We start from the raw sequence: 26,320 nt of genomic DNA, 5'->3' as shown, positions 1-26,320 counted from the left end.
CAATTCTGCTCACTGCACTTTAGGAAGACAGGATTTCCCAGTGTGGGTCAAGAACTAGAATCAGAATCAGGTTTATTATCGCTGACATATGTTGTGAAATTTATTGGTCTGCGGCAGAAGGAGAGCGCAGTAAATAATTTTACTGTACGTTACAATAAGAAATAAATCCGTGGTGCAGAGTAGTGAGACTGCTGATGGTCCATTCAGAAATGTGATGGTGGAAAGAACAAAGTGTCCCGAAAACATCAAATGTGTCTTCAGGCTCCTGTACCTTCCCCTGATGGCATCGGAGAACTTGTCCTGGATGGCGAGGATTTTAATGATGGACTCCACACTCTGGAGGCAGCCTCATTTGAAGATCTCCATAATGGTGGGGAGGCTAGTGCCACGATGGAGCCGGCTGAGTTTTCAAACCTCTGTGATGGTTTCCGAACCCGTGCAATGGTACCTCACACTGTCGGTATGTGACTGGAATGAATGCTCCCTACAGGACATGTGTGGAGTGAGGGATTTTGATTGTGCGAAAAGACTGGGGAGGAGGGAAGAGGGCTGTCCTCCAAGCAAAGAGAGATCAGGTGAAGTCCTGCTGAATTTATTGTGGTGTGTACAAGGCATCGTTACGGTCTGGAGACACGACAGGCTGCAGATGCTGGAATCCAGAGCAACACACAAAATGCTGGAGGAATGTCAGTGGGCCAGGCGGTATCTGTGGAGGGAAACAGGCAGTCCAGTTCTGTTCAGAGGAAGGGTTTTGAGGGGAAATAATGACTGTCCATCTCCCTTCATAGATGCTGCCTGACCCCTAACCCTGCTGAGGAATCAGACACCCCACCATCTCCAGCAGCTCATGTGTTGCAATGAAACACTTTCAGCAGCAATACAGGCACAGACAATGGCAGAAAACTTAAATTCTGCATCAGGTTTACAAAGCAGTGAAGGAAGTGTGCTAGAAAGGACAAGGGGAGAGTGAACGGAGGAGTTTCCCATCATGAACGGTTTAACAGAGGATAGTTAACAGAAGACCAGGCAGTAAACAGTTTAATGGGGTTGGGGGGAATGGTGGAAGTGAAGGAAATGAATTCTGTGCTAAACACGAAACAGCAGAACCTCACTTCGGGAAGTCTGATCACCTGTCTGTACTTCTACTCCCGGAGTACAGGCAGAGACTGAAGACTGCAGCACCAGCAGTGAGGACCAAGAAGGTTTGGACAAGGGAAGCACAGGAGCACCTACAGGACTGCTTTGAATCGGTGGACTGGACTGTATTCAGGGATCCATCTTCGAATCCAGATGAGTCTGCCGCAGTTGTTTAATGCCGGCTTCATTAAAACCTGTGTGGATGAGTGTGTGCCTATTAAAATTTGCCGTACATTTCCAAACCAAAAGCCGTGGATGAACCAGGAGGTATGTCGTCTGCTGAGGGCTAGATCTGTGGCATGAGTCTTGGCAGCCCAGGTCTGAACCAGAAAGCCAGTCAGACTTGTGGAGGGCTATTTCAAGAGTGACGAAACAATTCCGAGCAAAGTTGTAGGCAACATCGGATGCATGGCAACTCTGGCAGGGTTTGCAGGGCATTACTTCCTACAAAGTGAAACCCCATTGTATGACTGGCACCGATGCTTCACTACCAGATGAGCTCAACGCCTTCTATGCCCGCTTTGAAAGGTGCACCTGGTGACTCTGTGATCTCTGTCTCGGAGGCCGATGTCAGGCTGGCTTTCCGGAGGGAGAACCCTCGCCAGGCAGCAGGCCCTGTTGGACTACCTGGTCATGCTCTGAAAACTTGTGCCAACCAACTGGCAGGTACATTTTCAACCTCTCATTGCTATGGTGCGAAGTTTCCACCTGCTTCAAAAGGGCAACAATTATACCAGTGCCCAAGAAGAGTAGTGTGAGCTGCCTTAATGACGATCGTCCAGTAGCACTCACATCGACAGTGACTGAGTGGTTGGCCGTGGCTAGATTCAACTCCTGCCTCAGCAAGGACCTGGACCTGCTGTAATTTGCCTATCGCCACAATAGGTCTACAGCACCCACAATCTCAATGGCTCTCCACATGGCCTTGGATCACCCGGACAATACAAATACCTCCGTCAGGATGCTGTTCATTCACTGTAGCTCAGCGTTTAACACCATCATTCCTACAGTCCTGATCAATAAGCTACGGAACCTGAGTCTCTGTATCTCCCTCTGCATCTGGATCATTGACTTCCAAACTGGAAGACCACAATATGTGCGGATTGGTAATAATATCTCCACCTCGCTGACGATCAACGCTGGCACACAACAGGGACGTGTGCTAACCCACAGCTCTACTTTCTCTGTGTGGCTGGGTAAAGCTCAAATGCCATCTATGAATTTGCTGATGATAGAACCATTGTTGGTAGGATCTCAGGTGGTGAGGAGAGGGAGTACAGGAGTGAGATATTCCAGCTAGTTGAGTGGAGTTATAGCAACAACCTTGCACTCAACGTCAGTAAGACCAAAGAACTGATTGTGGACTTCAGAAAGGGTAGGACGAGGGAACATGAACCAATCCTCATAGAGGGATCAGAAGCGGAGAGAGTGAGCAATTGGCTCCTGGGTGTCAGCTCTCTGAAGATCTAATCTGGTCTAACCAGAACAGGAGCTATTTTTCATTGGGATTTTGAGGAGATTTGGTTTGTCACCTAAACCAGTTGAAAACTTCTATAGATGTACCATGGAGAGCATTTTGACGGGCTGCATCACTGTCTGGATTGGGGACGGTGTGACTGCATGGGATCAAAAGCAGCTACATAAAGTTGTAGAATTAGTCAGCTCCATCTTGGCTACGAGCCTCCATGATATTCAAAACATTTTCAAGGAGCGGTGCCTCAGAAAGGCAGCGTCCATCATTATGGACCCCCATCACCCAGGACATGTCCTCTTCTCCTTGTTACCATCAGGAAGGAGGTACGGAAGCATGAGGGCACACACTCAGTGATTCAGGAACAGTTTCTGCCCCTCTCCCATTCGATTCCTAAATGGACACTGACCCTGTGAACACCACCTCAACTTTTTAATATAATTGCTTTTGCACAATTTTTAATCTCGTCAATATTATCTGGATAGACAGGGTCTGATTAGGAATAGTCAGCATGGATTTGTGTGCGGAAGGTCATGTTTGACTAATCTTATTGAATTTTTTGAAGAGGTTACGAAGAAAGTTGACGAGGATAAAGCCGTAGATGTTGTCTATATGGACTTCAGTAAAGCCTTTGACAAGGTTCCGCACAGAAGGTTAGTTAGGAAGATTCAATCGTTAGGTATTGATATTGAAGTAGTAAAATGGATTCAACAGTGGCTGGATGGGAGATGCCACAGAGTAGTGGTGGATAACTGTTTGTCAGGTTGGAGGCTGGTGACTAGTGGTGTGCCTCAGGGATCTGTACTGGGTCCAATGTTGTTTGTCATATACATTAATGATCTGGATGATGGGGTGGTAAATTGGATTAGTAAGTATGCAGATGATACTAAGGTAGGTGGTGTTGTGGATAATGAAGTAGGTTTTCAAAGCTTGCAGAGAGATTTAGGCCAGTTAGAAGAGTGGGCTGAATAATGGCAGATGGAGTTTAATGCTGATAAGTGTGAGGTCCTACATTTTGGTAGGAATAATCCAAATAGGACATACATTGTAAATGGTAGGGCATTGAAGAATGCAGTAGAACAGAGTGATCTAGGAATAATGGTGCATAGTTCCCTGAAGGTGGAATCTCATGTGGATAGGGTGGTGACGAAAGCTTTTGGTATGCTGGCCTTTATAAATCAGAGCATTGAGTATAGGAGTTGGGATATAATGTTAACATTGTACAAGGCAGTGGTAAGGCCAAATTTGGAGTGTTGTGTACAGTTCTGGTCACTGAATTATAGGAAAGATATCAACAAAATAGAGAGAGTACAGAGAAGATTTACTAGAATGTTACCTGGGCTTCAGCACCTAAGTTACAGGGAAAGGCTGAACAAGTTAGTTCTTTATTCTTTGGAGTGTAGAAGGTTGAGGGGGGACTTGATAGAGGAATTTAAAATTATGAGGGGGTTAGATAGAGTTGATGTGGTTAGGCATTTTCCACTGAGAGTAGGGGAGATTGAAACAAGAGGACATGATCTGAGAATTAGGGGACAAAAGTTTAAGGGTAACATGAGGGGGAATTTCTTTACTCAGAGAGTGGTAGCTGTGTGGAACGAGCTTCCAGTAGAAATGGTAGAGGCAGGTTCGGTATTGTCATTTAAAGTAAAATTGGATAGGAATATGGACAGGAAAGGAATGGAGGGTTATGGGATGAGTGCAGGTCGGTGGGATTAGGTGAAAGTAAGCGTTCAGCGTGGACTAGAAGGGCCGAGATTACCTGTTCCCGTGCTGTAATTGTTATATGGTTATTTGGTTATACGTATACTGTAATTGATTTACTTATTTATTTACTTATTAGTTTTTGTTCTTCTGTATGATCTATTGCATTGAACTGCTGCTGCTAAGTTAACAATTTCACAACACATGCCGGTGATAATAAACCTGATTTGATTCTGATTCCTTCCTCGGTTTAGCGATCTGTCTGTGTATGAGTGGGCCACAAGTACCTCATTTCCACTTTCTTCTGGGCAGTCGGTGGGCAGTTAAAGTCGGCCCAGCTACCAATGCCCACATTCCAGCCGAGTTACAGCATTGTGTTCTGCTCTTCCTGCAGTACCGGTTCCCAGCAGCAGGTGGGGATCCTGCACCGTGAAACGAGAAACAAGGGGAAATCTGCAGTGCTGGAAATTGTTATCCTCTCCCTCTCCCAGTGTGGAGCACCTTCCTGCTTCAAATTATCCTCCATCGTCCCTGCAAATTTGCTGACGACACGACATTGATTGGCCTAATCTCAAACAATAGCGAGGTGGCCTACAGGGTAGGAGTCATCTCTCTGACACAGTGGTGTCAAGAAAACAACCTCTCCCTCAATGTCGCAAACACAAAGGAGCTGGTCGTGGATTACAGGAGGGATGGAGACGGGCCAACCCCTATTGAATCACTGGATCTGGGGTTGAGAGGGTAAACAGCTTCAAGTTCCTCAGCATCCACGTCACCGGGGAAAACACGTGGTCTGTACACAACAGCACCTCTCTCACCTCAGACGGTTGAGGAAGTTCGGTAGGGGTCCCCAAATCCCAAGAACTTTCTGCAGGGGCACAATTGAGAGCATCCTGACTGGTATATGGGAACTGTACCTCTCTTAATCGCAGGATTCTGCAGAGAGTGGTGCCGACAGCCCAGCACATCCGTAAGTGTGAACTTCCCATGATTCAGGACATTTACAAGGACAGGTGTGTAAAAAGGGCCCGTATGATCACTGAGGACACAAGTCACCCTGACCACAATCTAATCCAGCTGCCACCATCCGGGAAGCGGTACCGCAGCATAAACCCCAGGACCAACAGGCTCCAGTGCAGCTTCTCCCATCGGGCCATCAAACATCACACTGACTGTTCTGTTCATTATAAATTACTATGATTGCACATTTAGACGGAGATTTTTACTCCACATGTATGTGAAGGATGTAAGAAATAAAGTCAATTCAATTCAATCCGAGCAACACACACAAAATGCTGGAGAAACTCAGCAGGGCAGGCAGCATCTACGAAAAAAAGTACAGTCGACATTTCGGGCCGAGACTCTTCAGCAGGACTGGAGAAAAAAACATGAGGAATCAGTCAAAAGGTGGTGGGGGGGGGGAGGGGAAACACGAGGTGATGGGTGAAACTATGTTCCCAATCTATGTCGGGTCTCACCGATGTACAGGCCACACCAGAGGCACCAAACACAGTGTATGACCCCACCTGACACACAGGTGAAGTGTCGCCTCACCTGGAAGTGCCAGGAGGGAGTTCAGTGGGAAGGGACGAATGGACGTGAGTCGTGTAGGGAGTGATCCCTGCTGAAAGCAGAAAGTGGGGGAGAGGGAAAGATGTGCTTGGTGGTGGGATCCTGTTGGAGACGGTGGAAATTACAGAAATTATTAAGAGTGAGGACAAGTTCCGTTAGACGGAGGAGAGTGGTGGTGGAAGGGAACTGGTTGGGACGGGTGTCCAGAAAGAAAGAGAGAGCTCTGAGGCCTTCCTGCTGGTGGATGAAGGTGTACAGGGACTGGACATCCACAGTGAAAATAAGATGCTCGGGGCCAGGGAACGTGAAATCATTGAAAGATCCAGAGTGTGCGAAGTCACTGAGGGTTCACTCCATCCTGTGACAGTGACCCCTGACCCTCAACTCCTCAGACAGGGGAAACATCCTCCCTGCATCCTCTCTGTTGAGCCCTGAACGATTTTGCGCTTCCCCGAGATCTCCTCTCATTCTTTAAAACAGGAGAATGTTATGTTCTCTGAGAACATACAACAGTACGGAACAGGCACAGAAACTGAAATTTCTGATGTGGACTGTGAAGTTTGTCTAAAGTTACAACAGGACCTCAATCAACTGGGAATATGGGCAAAGGAATGGCAGAAAGAATTCAAAATAGAAATGGGCAAAGTGACAACAGTACATTACAGCACAGGAACAGGCACAGAAACTGAAATTTTCGGAATATACACAGTGAATGTCAGGGCCCTGGGGAGTGTTGTAGAATAGAAACACCCAGGGGAACAAGTACATAGTTCCTGAGAGTAGAGACACAGGTAGATGGTGTAGTGAAGAAGGGGTCTGGTACACTGGCCTTCATCGATCGGGGATTAAGTACATGAGATGGTTTGTCATGTTACAGCTGTACAAGACATTGGGGAGACCACACTCAGAGTACTGGGTGCAGTTCTGGTCACCGAGCTGTAGAAAGGATGACATTCGGTTGGAATGTGTGCAGACAAGATTCACAGGAATGTTACCGGGGATCAAGGGCTTCAGGAGAATCTGGATCAACCTGGACTGTTTTCCTGAAGCAAAGGAGACTGAGGGTTGACATTATTGTGATTGATGAAATCCTACAGGGCAGTGATGAGGTCGATGGTCACAGTCTTTCCTCAGGGGAGGGGAGTTTAAAACTAGAGGATATAGAGTTAAGCTCAGAGGGTAAAGATTAGCAGGGGACCTGAGTGGCAAATTTTCCACACAGTCAGTGGTCGGTAAATGGGATGAGCTGCCGGAGGAAATGCTGGAGGCCGATAGAATTGAAACATTTTTAGGACATTTGGATTGAAAACGTTTAGAGGAATGCTGGCCAAATGCTGTCAAGTGGGACGTGCTGAGGAAGCCACCTTGGTTGTCAGGGACATGTTACGTCGAAGGGCCGGTGTGTGTGCTGTCACCTCCATTAGTCTCATTAGGAAGAGTGGGACCTCACATCAGAGCAGGGCTGTACAGGGGGGAAGTCAGGAAGTTTTCCTGCATCCGTGTTTGAGTAATCCCAGTGTATCCAACACCTCACAATCTTCTGCTGCATCAAGATCCCCCATTTCAGTGTCGAAGATATTTGCCTGACAATTTAAATATATTAATCGATATTTAAATAAATTAATCGATATTTAATCACCTTTCCACCCTCCTGCTTTACACCTCTATTTATTCCCCGGACCCTTCTATCCTCCCTCTGGTCAGTCTGTATACTGCTCTGAAGAACATCAGAAACAGAAGCAAGGAGGCCATTCAGCCCCTCACACCTGCTCTCCCATTAGACATGATCAATACCACTTCCCTGTGCTCATGCTGTTTCTACTGATTCACTTTGTATCCAAAACTCTATCCACGTCTCTCCTCAACATAGTTAATGTGTAAATGTGCAGAGCCCTGTTAGATTGTGAGCTGTGTAAATACATTTATTCACCTCTGAATGGTCGTCCCCTCACTGTGTCTCCTCATCCTGACACCCCTGTTACCAGAAACATCATCCCTGCATCAACCTGGGGAGCCTGGAGTAAATCTCAGACTCTCTCTCTGTCTCCGCCATACACAAATACACACAGGGGCTTCACCATTTACATTTCTCCATTGCGTCAATGACCAACACAGTCTGCCCGAGGATTGTGCTGGGATCAGCCTGCATGTGTTGCCACACTTCCGGCTCCAAAATATCATGTCCACGTCTCTCTCCCCTTCACCGTACCTCTCTGGGTAGTTCCAACCTGAGCATCGATGTCTCTAATGGTCCACTCCCCTCTCCTATCACATTCCTCCTTCTTTATCCCCCTTCCAGATGAAATTACACTGCACTCCCATTTTTTCTTCAATCAGATGCTGGAAGAACTAAAACAAAACAGAAATTACTTGAAACCCACAACAGAGCAGGCAGTGTTTGAATCAATTCCGGGAGAGGTCACCGACGTGGAACGTGAAAACTGTTCCTCTCTCCACAGATCCTGACCAACCTGCTGTGTTTTTCCAGCATTTCCTGCATATAAACTGGGTCCAAAACTGAATATCTGATTCAAAGTAGAGATCCGGACTCTATTTGCCTCGTAAATTAGAGGAACAGCTCCCCATTTTCCGTCAGGGTGATTGGCAACCTGGCAGCATCAACATCGAACTTTCAAACTTCTGGAAGTCGTTCCCTGTCACTTTTCCTGTTTAATTGTCTCTCTCCTCCTGCTCCACCAGCCCCATCACCCTCTCTCTTTCCCCTCCTTCCCCACCCTCTCCATCTGTCCATCACCCACACACTCCCCCCCACCCTCTCCATCTGCCCATCACCCACACACTCCTCCCCACCTCTCCATCTGTCCATCACCCACACACTCCTCCCCACCCTCTCCATCTGCCCATCACCCACACACTCCTCCCCACCTCTCCATCTGCCCATCCCCACACTCCTCCCCACCCTCTCCATCTGCCCATCACCCACACACTCCCCCCCACCCTCTCCATCTGCCCATCACCCACACACTCCTCCCCACCTCTCCATCTGCCCATCCCCACACTCCTCCCCACCCTCTCCATCTGCCCATCACCCACACACTCCCCCCCACCCTCTCCATCTGCCCATCACCCACACACTCCTCCCCACCTCTCCATCTGTCCATCACCCACACACTCCTCCCCACCCTCTCCATCTGCCCATCACCCACACACTCCTCCCCACCCTCTCCATCTGCCCATCACCCACACACTCCTCCCCACCCTCTCCATCTGCCCATCACCCACACACTCCCCCCCACCCTCTCCATCAGCTCATCACCCTCACACTCCTCCCCACCTCTCCATCTACCCATCACCCACACACTCCTCCCCCACCCTCTCCATCTACCCATCCCCCACACTCCTCCCCACCCTCTCCATCTGCTCATCACCCTCACACTCCTCCCCACCTCTCCATCTGCCCATCACCCACACATTCCTCCCCAACCTCTCCATCTGCCAATCACCCACACCCTCCTCCCCACCCTCTCCATCTGCTCATCACCCTCACACTCCTCCCCACCTCTCCATCTACCCATCCCCCACAGTCCTCCCCACCCTCTCCATCTGCCGATCACCCACTCTCCTCCTGACCCTCTCCATCTGCCCATCACCCTCACACTCATCCCCACCCTCTCCATCTGCCGATCACCCACACCCTCCTGCCCACCTCCCTCTCCATCTGCCCATCACCCACACTCCTCCCCACCTCCCTCCCTTTACTCCGGGGTCACTTTCCCCTCCTGTCAGATTCCAAAATCATCAGCCCTTTGTCACTGACACCTCTCACCTCCCAATTTCTGACACATTTCCACCCGTCCCTCATCTATCACCCCTCCCTCAGGTATTACCCCTCACCTGGATCCACCCCTCACCTGCCCATTTCCCTCCATAGATGTTGCCTGACACGGTGGGAGACCCAGGCGCTTTGTGTGTTACCACCACAACATGTCCCGTGTTACCAAGATTAACCCTGACCTCCCTCTCCCAGTCAGCACCACCACCACCTGCCCCAGTTACCCTGTCAGTCCCGGTGGACTTTAGCACCCGGGGGAGCCGGGGAGCTCAGGACCCGCCGCCCGCGGCTGCTGCTGAATCCGCAGTGTTTCTGTTCCGTTGGCGGATGCGGTGAACGAGTTAAAATTAATGGATCGATAATTCTCACATCGTGTTTATTTCACTCTCCGCACATTTATATTTACACTGACTGACTCCTGACGCCGGTCCCGGGACCCGACCCGTTTACAGACCCGGAGCGGAACCGGAGCAGATTCTCAGCCACTGGTTTTCATATCCAGTCCAGAAGAAAGGATAAAGTTTCTCCGTGAATTTATTCCCAGTGAAGGTGTGGAGATGGGACTTGGTCTCCGCGTTGTAAAATGAAACTGTCCCGGACTCGTAACTGAGATAAACTCCCACCCTCTCGGGGATGGGATCGGCAGGGAGACGGGACCCAGGGGAGGTGTAAACCCGCATCACGTCATCAACCCGCGCGATGATCCAGAATCCGGTCTCCGGACTCGGTCTGACCCATCGCTTCCTCTCCACAGAGTCTGCGGCGACTCCCAGACCCCAGCGCCGATTCCCCGTCACCTCCACCTCCCAGTAATGTCTCCCCGATGTGAATCCCTCCGATCCCAGCACACAAGCGAAGTCTGTGAACCTCTTCCCGGTGTCAGGGAGATTCCTCCGGGTCCCGGTCAATCTCACACTCTTCCGATCCTCAGACACCTCGAGCCACGGATTCGCCGTTTCCACATCCAGGGTGACAGAGACTGGGGGGAGAAGCAGAGAATTAGAGAGTCCCCGGGGATCGGGGGCAGACTCGGGCAGCGCGGCCCCGGGGACCGGGGGGAGACTCGGGCAGCGCGGCCCCGGGACCGTGGGGAGAGGCCGCTGGGCCTCAGGCGCAGTTGGATGGGCGACAGGACCCTTTCCCGGGATTTTACCCAAACACAGCGGATGGACAACCGGCATCGTCCCGAGGTTTTTCCTCGACATGGAGAGCGGATTTTCCTCGATCACCAAACACAAAATTCTGGAGAATCTCAGCGGGTCAAGCAGCGTGTGATAAGGGAGATGTACAGTCGCTGTTTCAAGCCGAGACCTTTCCTCGATTGGAAAGAAAGACGGGAGATAGCAGTGGAACCGGGTATGAGAGAGACCCAGAATATTCAGCCTCTCCTTATAACCCAAACTCTCCAGTCCCAGTAACATCCTTGTAAATCTGTTTTATACCCTCTCAGTTTAATGACATCCTTCCTGTAGAAAGATAACCAGAACTGTACAGGGTGATCAAAATCATAAAGACAAGAAAGTCTGTAGATGCTGGAAATCCAAAGCAACACACACAAAACCTTGGCCCAAATCATCAACTGTTTATTCATATCCATAGATGCTGCCTGACCTGCTGAGTTCCTCCAGCAGTTTGTATGTTACTCTGCTCCAAATGTGGCCTTCCCAATGTCTTGTACACTCATAACGTGACGTCCCAGTTCCTGTACTCAGTATTCTGTCTGATGAAGGCAATCACCTCCTGGTCTCTCTGTTCCACAACACTCTCCAGGGCCCCCGATTGATGTGTAAATCCTGTCCTGGTTTACCTTCCAAAATGCAACACCCTCATCTCTCTGAATTAAAATCAAATTCCATCCAATGGCCCAGAGACCCAATTAATCAAGATCTCGTTGTAATCTTGGATAAACCATGAGTAAGACGGTTATGTAGTGGATAACACAATACTGTTGCACCTTGGGGCATTCCAGAGTTCAGAGTTCAATTCCAACACCATCTGTAAGGAGTTTGTACTTTCTCCCCGGGACCTCGTGCATTTCCTCCGGGTGCTCCCGATTCATCCCTCAGATTGGGGAGGAGTGGACAGCGAGGAAGACCATCATTACTTGCAGTGGGATCTGGAGCAGCTGGGAAAATGGGCTGAAAAGTGTCAGCTGGAATTTAATGCAGACAAGTGTGAGCTGTTGCTCTTCGGTAGGACCCCAGTGTCGGTCTTTCACAGTGAATGGTCGGGCACTGAGGACTCTGTTCTACAGCAGATCTGGGAACACAGGTCCAGAATACACCGAAAGTGATGTTACAGGTAGATGGATGTTACGTTGAAGTTGTCTGAGACCTGGGGCCGCCTAATTTGGGATATTGTGTACAGTTTTGGTCACCTACCTACAGGAAGGATGTAAATAAGTTTGCAAGAGTACAGAGAAAATTTCCAGGGATGTAGCTGGGACTGGAGGACCTGAGTCATGAGGAAAGATTGAATAGTTTAGGACTTTATTCCTGTAACATAGAAGACTGAGGGGAGATTTGATAGAGGTATACAAAATAATGAGGGGGTATAGATAGGGTAAATGCAAGCAGGCTTTTTCCACAGAGGGTGTGTGGGATTACAACCAGAGGTCATGGGTTAAAGGTGAAAGATGAAAAGTTTAAGGGGAACATGAGGGGAAACTGCTTCATTCAGAGGGTTGTGAGAGTGTGGAACGAGCTGCCAGCCCAAGTGGTGCAAGCAAGCTCGATTTAAACATTTAAGTGAAGTTTGGACGGTACATGGATGGTCGGAGTTGGAGGACCATGGTCTCGGTGCAGGTCGATGGGAGCAGGTAGTTTAAATGCTTCAGTATAGACCAGATGGGCTGAAGGGCCTGTGTTGTTAGTTTCTATCACTCTGTAACGCTTGTACAAAGATATAACGGTTTGTAGGTTAAATGGTCATTGTACATTGCCCCGTGATTAGGCTGGTTTTAAATAGTTGGGGTGCTGGGTGGAGCGGGTCGTTGGTCTGGGACGGCCTGTTTCACACTGTCTCTAAATAAATAAATAACCTCTTCACTGTCCATGAAACCACCAAATTTAGAGTCCTTCACAAACCTACTAAACACTTCATCTACATTCTCTCCAAATCATTCATATGAATGATGAAAAACAGTGGACCCAGCTCCGATCCCTGCAGAACAACCACTGGTCACAGGACTCCACCCAGACAACTCTGTATCCTATTCCAGATCGTACCGTATCCCACGTGATCTAACTCTCTGCTACCTTGTCCAATCCCTCGCTAAACTCCATGGAGACGATGTCTACTGCACTTTCATCAGCTGTAATTTATTTATTGAGATACAGTACGGAATAGGCCCTTCCGACCCTTTGACCCACACCACCCAGCAACCCAATTTAATCCGAGCCTGACCATGGGACAAGTTACAATGACCCCCACCACCCAGCAACCCCTGATTTAATCCGAGCCTGACCATGGGACAAGTTACAATGACCCCCACCACCCAGCAACCCCTGATTTAATCCGAGCCTGACCATGGGACGTTACAATGACCCCCACCACCCAGCAACCCCTGATTTAATCCGAGCCTGACCATGGGACAAGTTACAATGACCCCCACCACCCAGCAACCCCTGATGTAATCCGAGCCTGACCATGGGACAAGTTTCAATGACCCCCACCACCCAGCAACCCCTGATTTAATCCGAGCCTGACCATGGGACAAGTTACAATGACCCCCACCACCCAGCAACCCCTGATTTAATCCGAGCCTGACCATGGGACAAGTTACAATGACCCCCACCACCCAGCAACCCCTGATGTAATCCGAGCCTGACCATGGGACAAGTTTCAATGACCCCCACCACCCAGCAACCCCTGATTTAATCCGAGCCTGACCATGGGACAAGTTACAATGACCCCCACCACCCAGCAACCCCTGATTTAATCCGAGCCTGACCATGGGACAAGTTACAATGACCCCCACCACCCAGCATCCCCTGATTTAATCCGAGCCTGACCAGGGGACAAGTTACAATGACCCCCACCACCCAGCAACCCCGATTTAATCCGAGCCTGACCATGGGACAAGTTACAATGACCCCCACCACCCAGCATCCCCTGATTTAATCCCAGTCTGACCATGGGACAAATTACAATGACCCCCACCACCCTGCAAACCCTGATTTAATCCGAGCCTGACCATGGGACAAGTTACAATGACCCCCACCACCCAGCAACCCCTGATTTAATCCGAGCCTGACCATGGGACAAGTCACAATGACCCTCACCACCCAGCAACCCCTGATTTAATCCGAGCCTGACCATGGGACAAGTTACAATGACCCCCACCACCCAGCAACCCCTGATTTAATCCGAGCCTGACCATGGGACAAGTTACAATGACCCCCACCACCCAGCATCCCCTGATTTAATCCCAGTCTGACCATGGGACAAATTACAATGACCCCCACCACCCAGCAACCCCTGATTTAATCCGAGCCTGACCATGGGACAAGTTACAATGACCCCCCACCACCCAGCATCCCCTGATTTAATCCGAGCCTGACCATGGGACAAGTTACAATGACCCCCACCACCCAGCAACCCCTGATTTAATCCGAGCCTGACCATGGGACAAGTTACAATGACCAATTAACCTGCCAACCAGTACAGGTTTGGACTGTGCAACTAGAGCACCTGGAAGAAACCCACGTGGTCATGGGAGAACGTACAAACTCCTGACAGGCAGTAACGGGACATGAACCCGGGTCGCTGACAACATAAGGACGTACCTGAATGAGAGAGAGGCTGAGATCCTGTCAGAGTCTGCTAAGTTAGCAGACGAGTCTGCTTTAACCCACAAGGTAAAGTTTTTCCCGAGCAAGAGCTACCAAAGGAGTAGCAGGGATAACAAAGATAACCCACCGGCTAAACCAGAGAGTAAACCGGGGACTAGTGATAAAAGTCAGGAGGAAGGGAAGCAGTCAAAAGAAAAATTTCCCAGTTTCAAGTGTTACTTTTGTGGGAAGCCTGGTCATTCGGCATCCAATTGTTTTGCTATGAAAAGGGAAAAAGGGACAGAGAGAGAGAGAAAACCCCAAATGGCTGCGTTCAGACGGTTAAAACACCGCTGAAGAAGGAGGGGTCTGACCGAGTTCAAGAGGGACTTGAGAGATTTATTTCAAATGGGTTTGTGTCTGTGAAGGAGGGATCAACTCCGGTTCCAGTGAGAATCTGGAGCGATACTGGAGCTTTTCAGTCACTGATATGAAAGAGTGTTTTGGAGTTCGGTGCTGAGATGGAGATTTGAGAGTCGGGGGCGTTGAGAGTAAGTGTTCAGCACGGACTAGAAGGGCCGAGAAGGCCTGTTTCCGTGCTGTAATTGTTATATTGTTATATGATGGTGAATATTATCAAAGGTATTGGAAAGGGGACTGAGACCGTGCCTTTGCATAAGATAATTCTGAAATGCGACTTGGTATCTGGACCAGTCACAATAGGGGTGCGGTCTGAACTACCGATAGACAATGTTGATCTCTTACTCGGAAATGACCTTGCAGGTGGGCATGTTTACCCAGCAGTTCAGCTAGCCAGTGAGCCTGCTGCTGCTGAGGGCCCGCCCATAGATGCTGATGTGTATCCCCCCTGCGTAGTAACTAGAAGCATGTCGGAAAAAGCTGCTGATGCTAATATTGATTTATCTAGACTTTCCTCCTGTCCCTAAACCAACAGGACTTAGAGGGTAGTAAGGCTGAGGAGAGTAAGTAAGATGAGAAAGACGTCTTTATTGAGGAGGGAATTTATAGAAGAACAAATTAAAGATCCTGAAATTGTGGCTTTAAAAGAGAGAGCTCTCTCTGAGGATGAAATTCAGAAAGTCAGTGGGGTATTACCTTAAAGATGGGGTGTTGATGAGGAAGTGGAGATCAGCCACTGTGCCTGCAAGTGAGGATTGGGCTATTGTGCATCAGGTAGTGCTTCCAAAAGTTTACAGGGCTTAAGTTTTAAACCCGGCCCATAAGATGCCTTTAGGTGGACATTTCGGAGTAAAGAAAACAGTGCACAGGATTATGAGGGGATTTTATTGGTGTAACGTGAGGAAAGATATTGTTAATTACTGTAGAGGGTGTCATACGTGCCAGGTGGTGGGAAAACCTAATCAGGCCATCCCTAAGGCACCACTTCGGCCGATACCTGCATTTGGTGAACCATTTTCCAGGGTCATAGTGGATTGTGTAGGTCCATTGCCAAAACCTGCAGCTGGTCATCAGTACTTGTTAACAATTACGTGTGCTGCTTCTAGGCTCCCTGAAGCCCTGCCTCCCAATGTCTAACCATGTCAGTAACTTCCCTATAATACCACGGGCTCTTAACTTGGGAAGCAGCCTCATGTGTGGCACCTTATCAAAGGCCTTCTGAATGTCCAAATATACAACATCCACTACATCCCCTTTATCTATCCTACTTGTAATCTGCTCAAAGAATTCCAACAGGTTTGTCAGGCAGGATTTTCCATGAAGGAAACCATGCTGATTTTATACCATCTTGTCCTGTATCACCATGTGCTCCATCACCTCATCCTTAACAACTGACTCAAACTTCTTCTCAACCACTGAGGTCAGGCTAACTGGTCTATAATTTCCTTTCTCCTTTCTTAAAGAATTTTCCACTCCTCTGACACCATGCCAGACTCCAATCATTTTTGAAAGGTCATTTCTAATGCCACCATCATCTCTAATACCACATCTTTCAGAACCCTAGGGTGCAGTTCCTGTGGTCCAGGTGACTTATGTACCTTTAGGTCTTTCAGCTTTTTGAGCACCTTCTCTCTTGTAATAGTAACTGCACCCACTTCTCTTCCTTCACACACTACATCAGGCATACTGTTAGTGTCTTCCACAGTGAAGACTGATGCAAAATAGTCATTTAGTTCATCCGCCATCTCCTTGTCCCCTGTTATTATTTTTCCTGCCTCATTTTCTGGCGGTCCCATATCCACTCTCATTTCTCTTTTATTTTTAACATACGTGAAAAACTTTTACCATCCACTTTGATATTATTTGCTAGCTTGCTTTCACATTTCATCTTTTCCTTTCCAATGATTTTTCTAGTTGCTCTCTGTAGGTTTTTAAAAACTTCCCAATCCACTATCATCCCACTAATTTTTGCTTTGTTGTATGTCCTTTCTTTTGCTTTTACAATAGTTTTGACATCCCTTGTCAGTCATGGTTGTACTATTTTACAATTTGAGTATTTCTTCGTTTTTGGAAGAAATGAAAACATACTCACATCCTGCAGCTTCCTCATTTCCCCAGAAACACACACCATTGCTGCTCTGCTGACATCCCTGCCAGCTGCTCTGCTGACATCCCTGCCAGCTGCTCTTTCCAATCTACTTTGGCCAACTCCTGTCTCCTACCACTGTCATTTCCCTTACTCCACTGAAATACTGCTACATCAGCCTTTACTCTAGTGATCACCAACCTTTTTAAGCCCAAGATCCCCTACCTCAGCCATAGTCAAAGCTGACATCCACCCCCAGATTGATTAGTTACACACATGCGCACTGGGGCAGAAAAGATCGGAAGTAAAACCCCGCAACCCGGAAGTAGAAATAATGTATAAACACCAGGGGTACACACCCTTTTTTGCACCGCGGACCGGTTTAGTATTGACAATATTCTTGCCGACCGGCCGCCAGCGGGTGGGGGGGTGGGGGATTAAACACGACCAGAATACAGCGATACTCAAAGCAAGTTCTTTATGTCCAGTCTATTGCACAATTTAGTTTTTGCGGCTCTCGGCACTTAGCTTTTGTCCCACTTGCTCACGTTTTCTCCGCTCAAAAAACTCAGCGGGTTTGTCTTTAAGTGCGGGGTGCTTGCAATCAAGGTACCGAAGCAGTTTTGAGGATTTCACTGCCTCATTAGACAGCCTCCAGGCCCAAACTGCAGCCTCCGCCCGCCCGCCCGCCGCCAGACACCCTGGCCGGGTGCGGCTGGTCATGGGTGGGGTGAGAAGAAAAGGTCAGGGCCGGAGGTCCCCGTGCCGGTTCCAGTCCGGAGAAAGCGACAGAGCGGGAAGAGTGACAGGGCACCCGCCCGCCCCCCTTGTAGGATCTATCGGCCGACAAAAGTTTGTTTCAGTAGATCGCAGCGCGGTAGCTGCTCTGATACTTACGGAACCCTGAGCCCGAATTAGATCGTCTGCGAATATTTTAGCACCAGGTTCCCCACGAACATTTGGTGTGGTGAACAGGTTTAGAGGCAGTGCCCATCTCTCCGCGCTCCAGGCCAGTACCAACGGCACTTCTCGCCGGCCGCGTGAGGTGAACCAGTGATTCCTGGCGCGAGGGTATCACTGCGTTTAGACGACTGATGACCTCGCGTGGGTTCAAGTTCAATAGTGGGCAAGACAGGGAATGAGGAAAGGTGCAGCTGACTCGTATCGTTTCCTCACGGCCCGGTGGTTGGGGACCACTGAATTACACTGTGTAAACACAAAGTACACTGCAGATGCTGTGGTCAAATCAACACGTACAAACACGCTGGATGAACTCAGCAGTCAGCAGGTTGACTGTTCATTTCAACGGACGCTGCCCGACCTGCTGAGTTCATCCAGTGTGTTTGTACGTGTTGAATTACATTGTGTAATGCGGGGGAGCTACACACACGCACACTGGGCAGAAAGAATGGAACTAAAACCCCGCAACCCGGAAACAATCTTTCAACAGTATTTGTGTATTTATTTTTGAATTTTTTTCGGGATCTACTGGGAAAGTCTCAAAGATCGACCGCTACTTTACTTTCTCTCTATCAAATTTCAAGTTAAACTCAATCATACTGTGATCACTGGTTCCTCAGGGTTTTTTACCTTCAGCTCCCTAATCGCCTGTGGTTCATTACGTAACAGCCAATCCAGTATAGCTGATCCCCTAGTAGGCTCAATGACAAACTGCTTTAAATGCCATCTCTTAGGGATTCAACAGACTCACTCTTGAGATCCATTATCAACCTGATTATCCCAATCAACCTGCATGTTAAAATCTCCCATGACTACCAGAACATTGCCCTTTTGACACCGCTTTTCTATTTCCTGTTGTAATCAGTGGTCCACCGCCCAGCTCTGTTGGAGGCCTGTGTATAACTGCCAACAGGGTCTTTTTAACCTTGCTGTTTCTGAACTCAACCCACAAGGATTCAATATCTTCCGATCCTATGTCACGCCTTTCTACTGATTTGATGTCATTCTTTACCAGTAGACCCACACCACCCCCTCTGCCTACCTTCCTATCACTCCGATATAATGTGTAACCCTGGACATTCAGCTCCCAACTACAACCATCCTTCAGCCACAATTAAGTGACGGCCACAACATCATACCTGGCCACTTATAATCGTGCAACAAGATCATCCACTTTATTTCTTATACTACGTGCATTTAGATACAACAGCCTGAGTACCGTATTTGCTGTCCTTTCTGATTCTGCATCCCTAAAGTTTTGATACTCAGCCTGTTGGCTGCAACTGAGTCCCATCACCTGCCTGCCCTTCCTGACAGTCTGACTGCAGGCTATCATTACCATTTTTACCATCCGTCCTATCCTGAGTCCCTTCACTCCAGTTCCCAACCCCCTACAAAATTAGTTTAAACCCTCCCCAATAGATCCAACAAACCTGCCCGCAAGAATATTGGTCCCCCTTGGGTTCAGGTGCAACCCGTCACTTCTGATCAGGTCATACCTCCCCCAGAAGAGATCCCAATGATCCAAGAACCTGAAGCCTGCCCCCCCTGCACCAGCTTCTCAGCCACACATTTACCTGCCAGATCATCGTGTTTCTACCCTCACTGGCACGTGGTACAGGCAGCAATCCAGAAATTAGTACCCAGGAGGTCCTAATCTCTGGATTAGAGAGAGGCAAGAGTGGATATCGGACTGCTGGAAAACAATGCTGGAGAGGTAGTAATGGGGGACAATGAAAGGGTAGATGAACTGAAGACATATTTTGCATCAGTCTTCACTGTGGAAGACACTAGCAGTATGGTGGAAGTTCCAAGTGTCAGGCGACGTGCCAGGCGTGAAGTTAGCATTACTAGAGAACAGGTTCTTGGGAAACGGAAAGATCTTTAGGTAGCTGTCACCTGGACTAGGTAGTGTACATGCCAGAGTTCAGAAAGAGGTGGCTGAAGAGATCATGGAGGCATTTGTAACGATCCTTCAAGAATCACTAGATTCTTCAATGGTTCTGGAAGACTGGAAATTTGCAAATGTCACTCCACTGTTCAAGAAGAGAGAGAGAATAAAGGAAACTATAGGCCAGTTAGTCTGACCTCAGTGTCTGGGAAGATGGTGAAGTTGATTATTAAGGAGGAGTTGTCAGGGAACTTGGAGGCACATGATAAAATAGGCCATGGTTTCCTCAAGGGAAAATCTTGCCTGACAAATCAGTTGGAATTCTTTGAAGAAATAACAAGCCAGATAAACAAAGGAGAATCAGTTGATGTTGTGTACTTGGAATTTCAGAAGGTCATTGACAAGCCATATTTGGCATCTAATTATGACTTAGTAGTGTCTCATAAACAAGCACAAATGAATCTTATGTTTTACCGTGTTTAATGCCGCCAATCACTTCTTCCGATGCTATGTCGAGCAAATAGGGGTGATCGAATTTTTCAACCAATTGGGCACCATCTGTCACTGACAATGTGTGGGCATCATCACTAATCCTGTAAATATTATACAGATGGTTATAAACTGAGCATCAGTGATATTTGAACTATTTTACAAATCCATACAGAGTTTCAGTAAAGACCATGTCCTACCTCCTCTTCCGACGAGCTTCCTCCTGAAATAAATAAAACACAGATCTCAATTGACTGAGATGACTGTCGGCATCCAAACAGCAGGAATCTGAGACAAGTTATTAAAAAGTGCTGAAAATTCTCACTGAACTCATTCCCACTAACCCGAATGGAGAAAGAGGGGCATTGAACCATGGGAGAAAGTACAAGGAATATTTATGAGAATTATACGATAACTGAGAGAAGGAACTTACAGGAGAGACTGGACAGGTTTTAAGATTCTGAATGTATTTGATCGAAAATATTTCTGCTTGTGTGGAGACAATAAGTCAAAGATAAAACATCAGTTGGTCGTTAATAAATCCCACAAGAAATGTAGTGAAGAGAATGTGGAACTCACTGCTACAGGAGTGGCTGAACAGCAGAGATTGAATGTAATGGGGAAGCTAGATAAACACATGAGGGACCATGGAGTTGGGGACACTGTTACTGGGTGTGGTGAGTAGGTGGGAGGAGGCTTGTGTACCAGGGAAACTGATAGGAGAGAATGGACTGAAAGTCCTGTCTCTGATGAAAATGGGATATAATCTGATGAAGAATATTTCTGAAAAACAAAAGACAGTGCAAAATTCTCCAAAACAATGAACTTGATACAAACTAGGTATAGATGGTAAATCAGATGTGTAGGTCACATTCTGGAATTCAACCTCAGTTCCCACCGATCAACAGAGAGACCCTCACACCCACTGCACCAGACACACTCACAGTCTGTGACTGTAATGGGATGTTACTCTGAGTCTCAGGGGATATTATACGTGGGAATCACAGAAGTGATCACTGGCTCAGTGCTACGATCAGAGTAAACATTCCCGAGAAGGATGCAGACTGTCCAGTGATGTACAGATGTTGTGAGAGGCCGGTTTGGAGACAACAACTCTGAACAGTCAAAACATCTGTCTGGTTTCAATCAGTTTACAACTCCAGTATCTGTAAATCCCACACTGAGTTAAAATACATCATTTTGTGCCTATGTACTTTTACAGGACCAAACTGAAATCTCTCACCATGAGGAATATGATATTGTCTTGTTGATCCATCTGTTCCTGTAACTTTGATATTTCCTTGTAGATGGCATTTAAATTCTCTTGAATCTCCTGAAGATTTTTCTCCATTGGATTTAGAATCCTCTCCTCTTCTTCCCTGACATCTCGGAGTGTGCGCTGCTCTTTCTCGGTGATAATCCGTCGCAGTTCAGCAAACTGGGATGTGATGTGGGACTGAACGTTTTGTGACTGTTCCTGTCGAATGAAAGGAGAGGCTGGTTTATTATTTGGCCCTGATGTATTTCCTTATGATATGGAAGGGTCTGTCCAGCCCATTATCATCCAAGAGGACCACAACCTTGCCGTTGGGTTTGGAGGCTTGTGTGCCTCAATGACCCAAAGAACTCTGGTGGCTGGAATGTGGGCTTTATGCTTTGACCCTTGGTAGGGTCACCCATGACAAACAGGTCAAAGGGTAGAGGCCAGAGTAAGAGTGGTCCACTGGTCCTCCAGGTTCATGGGTTCAGCTCAGGGCTAACAATACTGACTGGTAAAACAAAACTGTTACGGAAACAATGAAGAGTCTTTCTACATCTGAGTGCCATGTTATTCCCGAGTCTCCACTCAGGACCTGCATGACTGACAGTAGTGAAAACCGAGAAGCAGCTACTGACATGTTGAATGAAGACATGAACACTGCCGGAGATGGAGGACCTTCATTGCTGTCCCAAACTCCAGTGGCATAACAGGCAGCAAGTGAGTGGTTCCCAGATATTCGATCACATTTCCCTCAAACCCATTCTTCCTCACTGACCCATTAACTCCCACCTGATTCACATACAATACCCCTTCACGGGGTTAATTACAGTCGCCAATTTACTGTTCAACACTGAACAGTCAAAACATCCGTCTGGTTTAAATCAGTTTACAACTACAGTGTCTGTAAGTACCACATTGAGTTGATTGTCGGCTAAAAGAAGGTACTGGTTACGGAGAGAACGTGCAAACTCCACGCAGACAGCTCCAGGGGTCAGGATCAATCCCAGGTTACTGGAGCTGCGATACTCTGCTATTCTGCATGAAAGGGAACAAAACTACACAACAAGATTGTAAATTCTGCTCAGGAAGCCTCACCCGAACTCCAGAAATCTTCTCTTTCTGTTGCTGCTCCATTTCCTGAAAGTCTGATTTCTTTTTTGCGAGAGAGTTCAAGGAAGATTTAACCCGATCCTGGGAATTAAAGAGTTAATGGATTAGACAAAACAAAAAGACAACATAAACAGACGATCGAAAGCGGATTAATTTTACCTGGTAAATTTTAACGGCTTCTTTAATCGGTATGAAGTTGTGAGACTTGTGTTCCAGTGCATCTCTACAGACCAGACAGATCAGTTTCCTGTCCGTCTCACAAAACAACTTCAGTTCTTCCTCATGTTCCTCGCAGTGAAGTTTACTTTCTTTCTCTTTGGGATTCAGGTTCAGTTTTCGAGCTTTCTCAGACAGATTTGCTAAAACCCGATTGACCTTGAGGGTGCGGTCCACAAACTCCTCTCTACATTCCGGGCAGGAGTTTCTCTCCTCCCTTTCCCAACACCGTGTGATACAGGAGCGGCAGAAGTTGTGATCACACTCCAGTGACACCGGATCGGTGAAGAAATCCAGGCAGATGGGACAAATTACCTCCTCGATTAAACTCTCGACCTGTCCTTTCGAAGCCATGTTAACTCCCGGTACTTCCTGGTTTAGGATCCTTTCACTTTCGGGAGCTGCTGAACGCCTGCAGTACCGCGGCTGCCCACCAGGGGCGCTGCAGTCTCGGGAATGAACAACATTGCTCCAAGTGTTCTCTGGGCAGGAATCGCGGCAATTTCCACGTCAGGGTGGGATCAGAAACACATTAAAGAGGTCTGAATATAAATGAAACCGGAGCGCGGAGCCTGGATCAGTGTAAAGTACAAATGAAAGGGACAATTCCTGAAAAGCGAGCTAGACAGTTGGCCTATGTCCCTGCCTGCTCCAGCGCCACTGAACTTGTCCTCATACATTGACTTCATTCTAAACCCTTCAGGTCAATCCCTCCCAACCCACATCCGTGACACTTCTCATGCTCTCAATCTCCTCAGCAATTATCAATTCCCAGGCACTGACCGCCTCATCTTCACCATGGGTGTCCAGTTATAACTTATATCTCCCACCAAGAAGGCCTTACAGCTCTCTGTTTCTTTCTCAATAAAAGAACAAACCAGTTCCCCTCCAGCTGGAAGGGCTGGTGCTCACCCTCACCAATTTTCCTTCTGCTCCTCCCACCTTCTCCAGACTCGAGGGGTATCTGCATGAGCCCCAGTAATGCCTGTTGAAGAACAGCCCATGTTCCAGGCCTTCCCCAGTAACGCTCCCCAAATCTTCCTCAGAAACATTAATGACTGCATTGGTGCTGCTTCATGCACCCATGCTGAGTTTATCAATTTCATCAACTTTGCCACTAACTTCCACCCTGCACTTGAATTCACTTGGTCCATTTCAAACACCTCCCTCCCCTTTGCCCTTCTCTCTGCCTCCATCTCTGGAAACAAACTGTCAACCGACATATTTTATAAACCTACTGATTCCCACAGGTATCTTGACCATACCTCTTCCCACCCAGTCTCCTGTAACTTTTCTAAACTCCTTCATTTCCACTGTATCTGTTCCCAGAATGCAGTTCTCCCTTCCAGAACATCAGGTATGTCCTCCTCTGTAAAGAACAGGGTTTCCTTTCCTCCGCTACTGATGTTGCCCTTACCTGCATCTCCTTCATTTACCGAACATCTGTACTCACCTCATCTTCCCTCTGCCTCAACAGTGATAGAGTTCCTCTTGTCCTAACCTACCAGCACGTAAGTGTCTGCATCCATCACATCATCCTCCATAAACCTCCACCATCTCAGAATCAGAATCAGGTTTATTCTCACCGGCATGTGTCATGTGTCATGTACTGTATTTTGTTAACTTAGCAGCAACAGTTCAATGCAATACATAATATAGAAGTACAATATCTATATATATATGTGTAAATCAATTACAGTATATGTATATTGAATAGATTAATAACTGTGCAAAAACAAAAATAATATATATTAAAAACATGATGTAGTGTTCATGGGTTCAATATGTCCATTTAGGAATTGGATGGCAGATGGGAAGAAGCTGTTCCTGAATTGCAGAGTGTGTGCCTTCAGGTTTCTGTACCTCCTCCCTGATGGTAACAGTGAGAAAAGGGAATGTCCTAGGTGCTGGGGGTCCTCAATAAAGGACGCTGCCTCAGAGACACCGTTCCTTGAAGACGTCTTGGATACTTTGAAGGCTGGTACCCAAGATGGAGCCGACTAAATTTATGACCCTCTGCAGCTTTTTTTGGTCCTGTGCAGTAGCACCCTCCCCCCCACCCCCCATACCAGACAGTGATGCAGCCTGTCAGAATGCTCTCCACGGTACATCTATAGATGTTTTTGAGTATTTTTGTTGACATGAAGTATAATTGCTGTCTTGCCTTCTTTATAACTGCATCAATATGTTGAGACCAGGTTAGGTCATCAGAGATCTTGACACCCAGGAACTTCAAACTGCTCGCTCTCTCCACATCTGACCCCTATATGAGGATTGGTATGTGTTCTTTCATCTTACCCTTCCTGAAATTCACAATCAGCTCATTTGTCTTCCTGACGTTGAGTGCCAGGTTGTTGCTGTGACACCACTCCACTAGTTGGTATATCTCACTCCTGTACGCCCTCTCGTCACCACCTGAGATTCTGCCAACAATAGTTGTATCATCAGCAAGTTTATAGATGGTATTTGAGCTGTGCCTAGCCACACAGTCATGGTATCCGATCACCAAACACATCTTTACCTCCTCCCTTCTCTACTCTCTGCAGGAATCACTCCCTCATTACTCCATTGACCGGTCACCCTCCCCACTAATCTCACTCCTAACACTTAACCCTGCAAGCAGCCTGTCACTCTATATAGCAAACCTATAATAGTATCAGCAGCAACAGAACACACCTGGAGTCTGGTTTTGCTCTTAACAAAACACTATTTTATTAGTAACTACGTCAAATAGTAACTTCAACCAGGTAAATCAAGAGTTAATTGTGTTATGCACATATAGATGTAAATAAAAGTTCCCAAACTTGTTCAAGCTCAGGTGGCAAGAGTTACAGTCTCACGATGGTATGTAAGAAATTTTCAGTTCAGGTACACGGGATTGAAGCGAGAGAGAGATGCTTGTAATCTGAATAAACAGCTGTCGTCGATCCTCCTCGATGTCCTCCAAATCTTCCAAGTCAGCCAAACGTGACCAATTTAAGAGCGCTGTCTTCAGGTGATAACCTATCAACCCAGGCAGACAGACAGACGGACAGACAGACAGACAGACGTACTTTATTGATCCCGAGGGAAATTGGATTTCGTTACAGTCGCACCAACCAAGAATAGTATAGAAATGTAGCAATATAAAAAACCACAAATAATTAAATAATAATAACTAAATTATGCCAGGTGGAAATAAGTCCACTTATTAATAAGGCAAGGGTTCGACACACTGGTAGATTCCACAGGGTCGACCTTACACGCACTAATAGTCACGGATCGATTCCTCTTAATCGTCCTCAGCCCCCACCCTTTGTGGGTACTTTAAAGTTCAGTGGCAATTTCTGCCCCGAACCTTCGTGCGTCTGCGTGTCCAGTGAAACGCTCGTTTAAATATCATTGTGCTGAACACCAGCTGTCCATCATGTAGTCTCTCTCTCTCTCTCTCTCTCCTGGTCT

General features: G+C 47.5%; 1 protein-coding gene across 1 annotated transcript; it reads right to left on the bottom strand.

Annotated features, from left to right (window-relative positions):
• Nucleotides 1–10,036: 10,036 nt before the first annotated feature.
• Nucleotides 10,037–22,860, bottom strand: LOC140721961 (zinc-binding protein A33-like). The gene is made up of 6 exons (XM_073036789.1): nucleotides 22,823–22,860; nucleotides 22,649–22,744; nucleotides 21,536–21,769; nucleotides 20,493–20,515; nucleotides 20,278–20,396; nucleotides 10,037–10,653 (listed from the first exon to the last, which is right to left on the bottom strand). Exons 2-6 carry the CDS (start codon nucleotides 22,685–22,687, stop codon nucleotides 10,121–10,123), a joined length of 948 nt encoding a protein of 315 aa, XP_072892890.1. The 5' UTR covers nucleotides 22,688–22,744; nucleotides 22,823–22,860; the 3' UTR covers nucleotides 10,037–10,120.
• Between the last annotated feature and the right edge of the window lie 3,460 nt (nucleotides 22,861–26,320).

Source organism: Hemitrygon akajei, chromosome 2, assembly GCF_048418815.1.
Source record: "Hemitrygon akajei chromosome 2, sHemAka1.3, whole genome shotgun sequence".
Classification (NCBI taxonomy): Eukaryota; Metazoa; Chordata; class Chondrichthyes; order Myliobatiformes; family Dasyatidae; genus Hemitrygon; species Hemitrygon akajei.
Note: the sequence above shows the minus strand (reverse complement) of the source record. Positions and strands in the feature narration are given on the sequence as shown.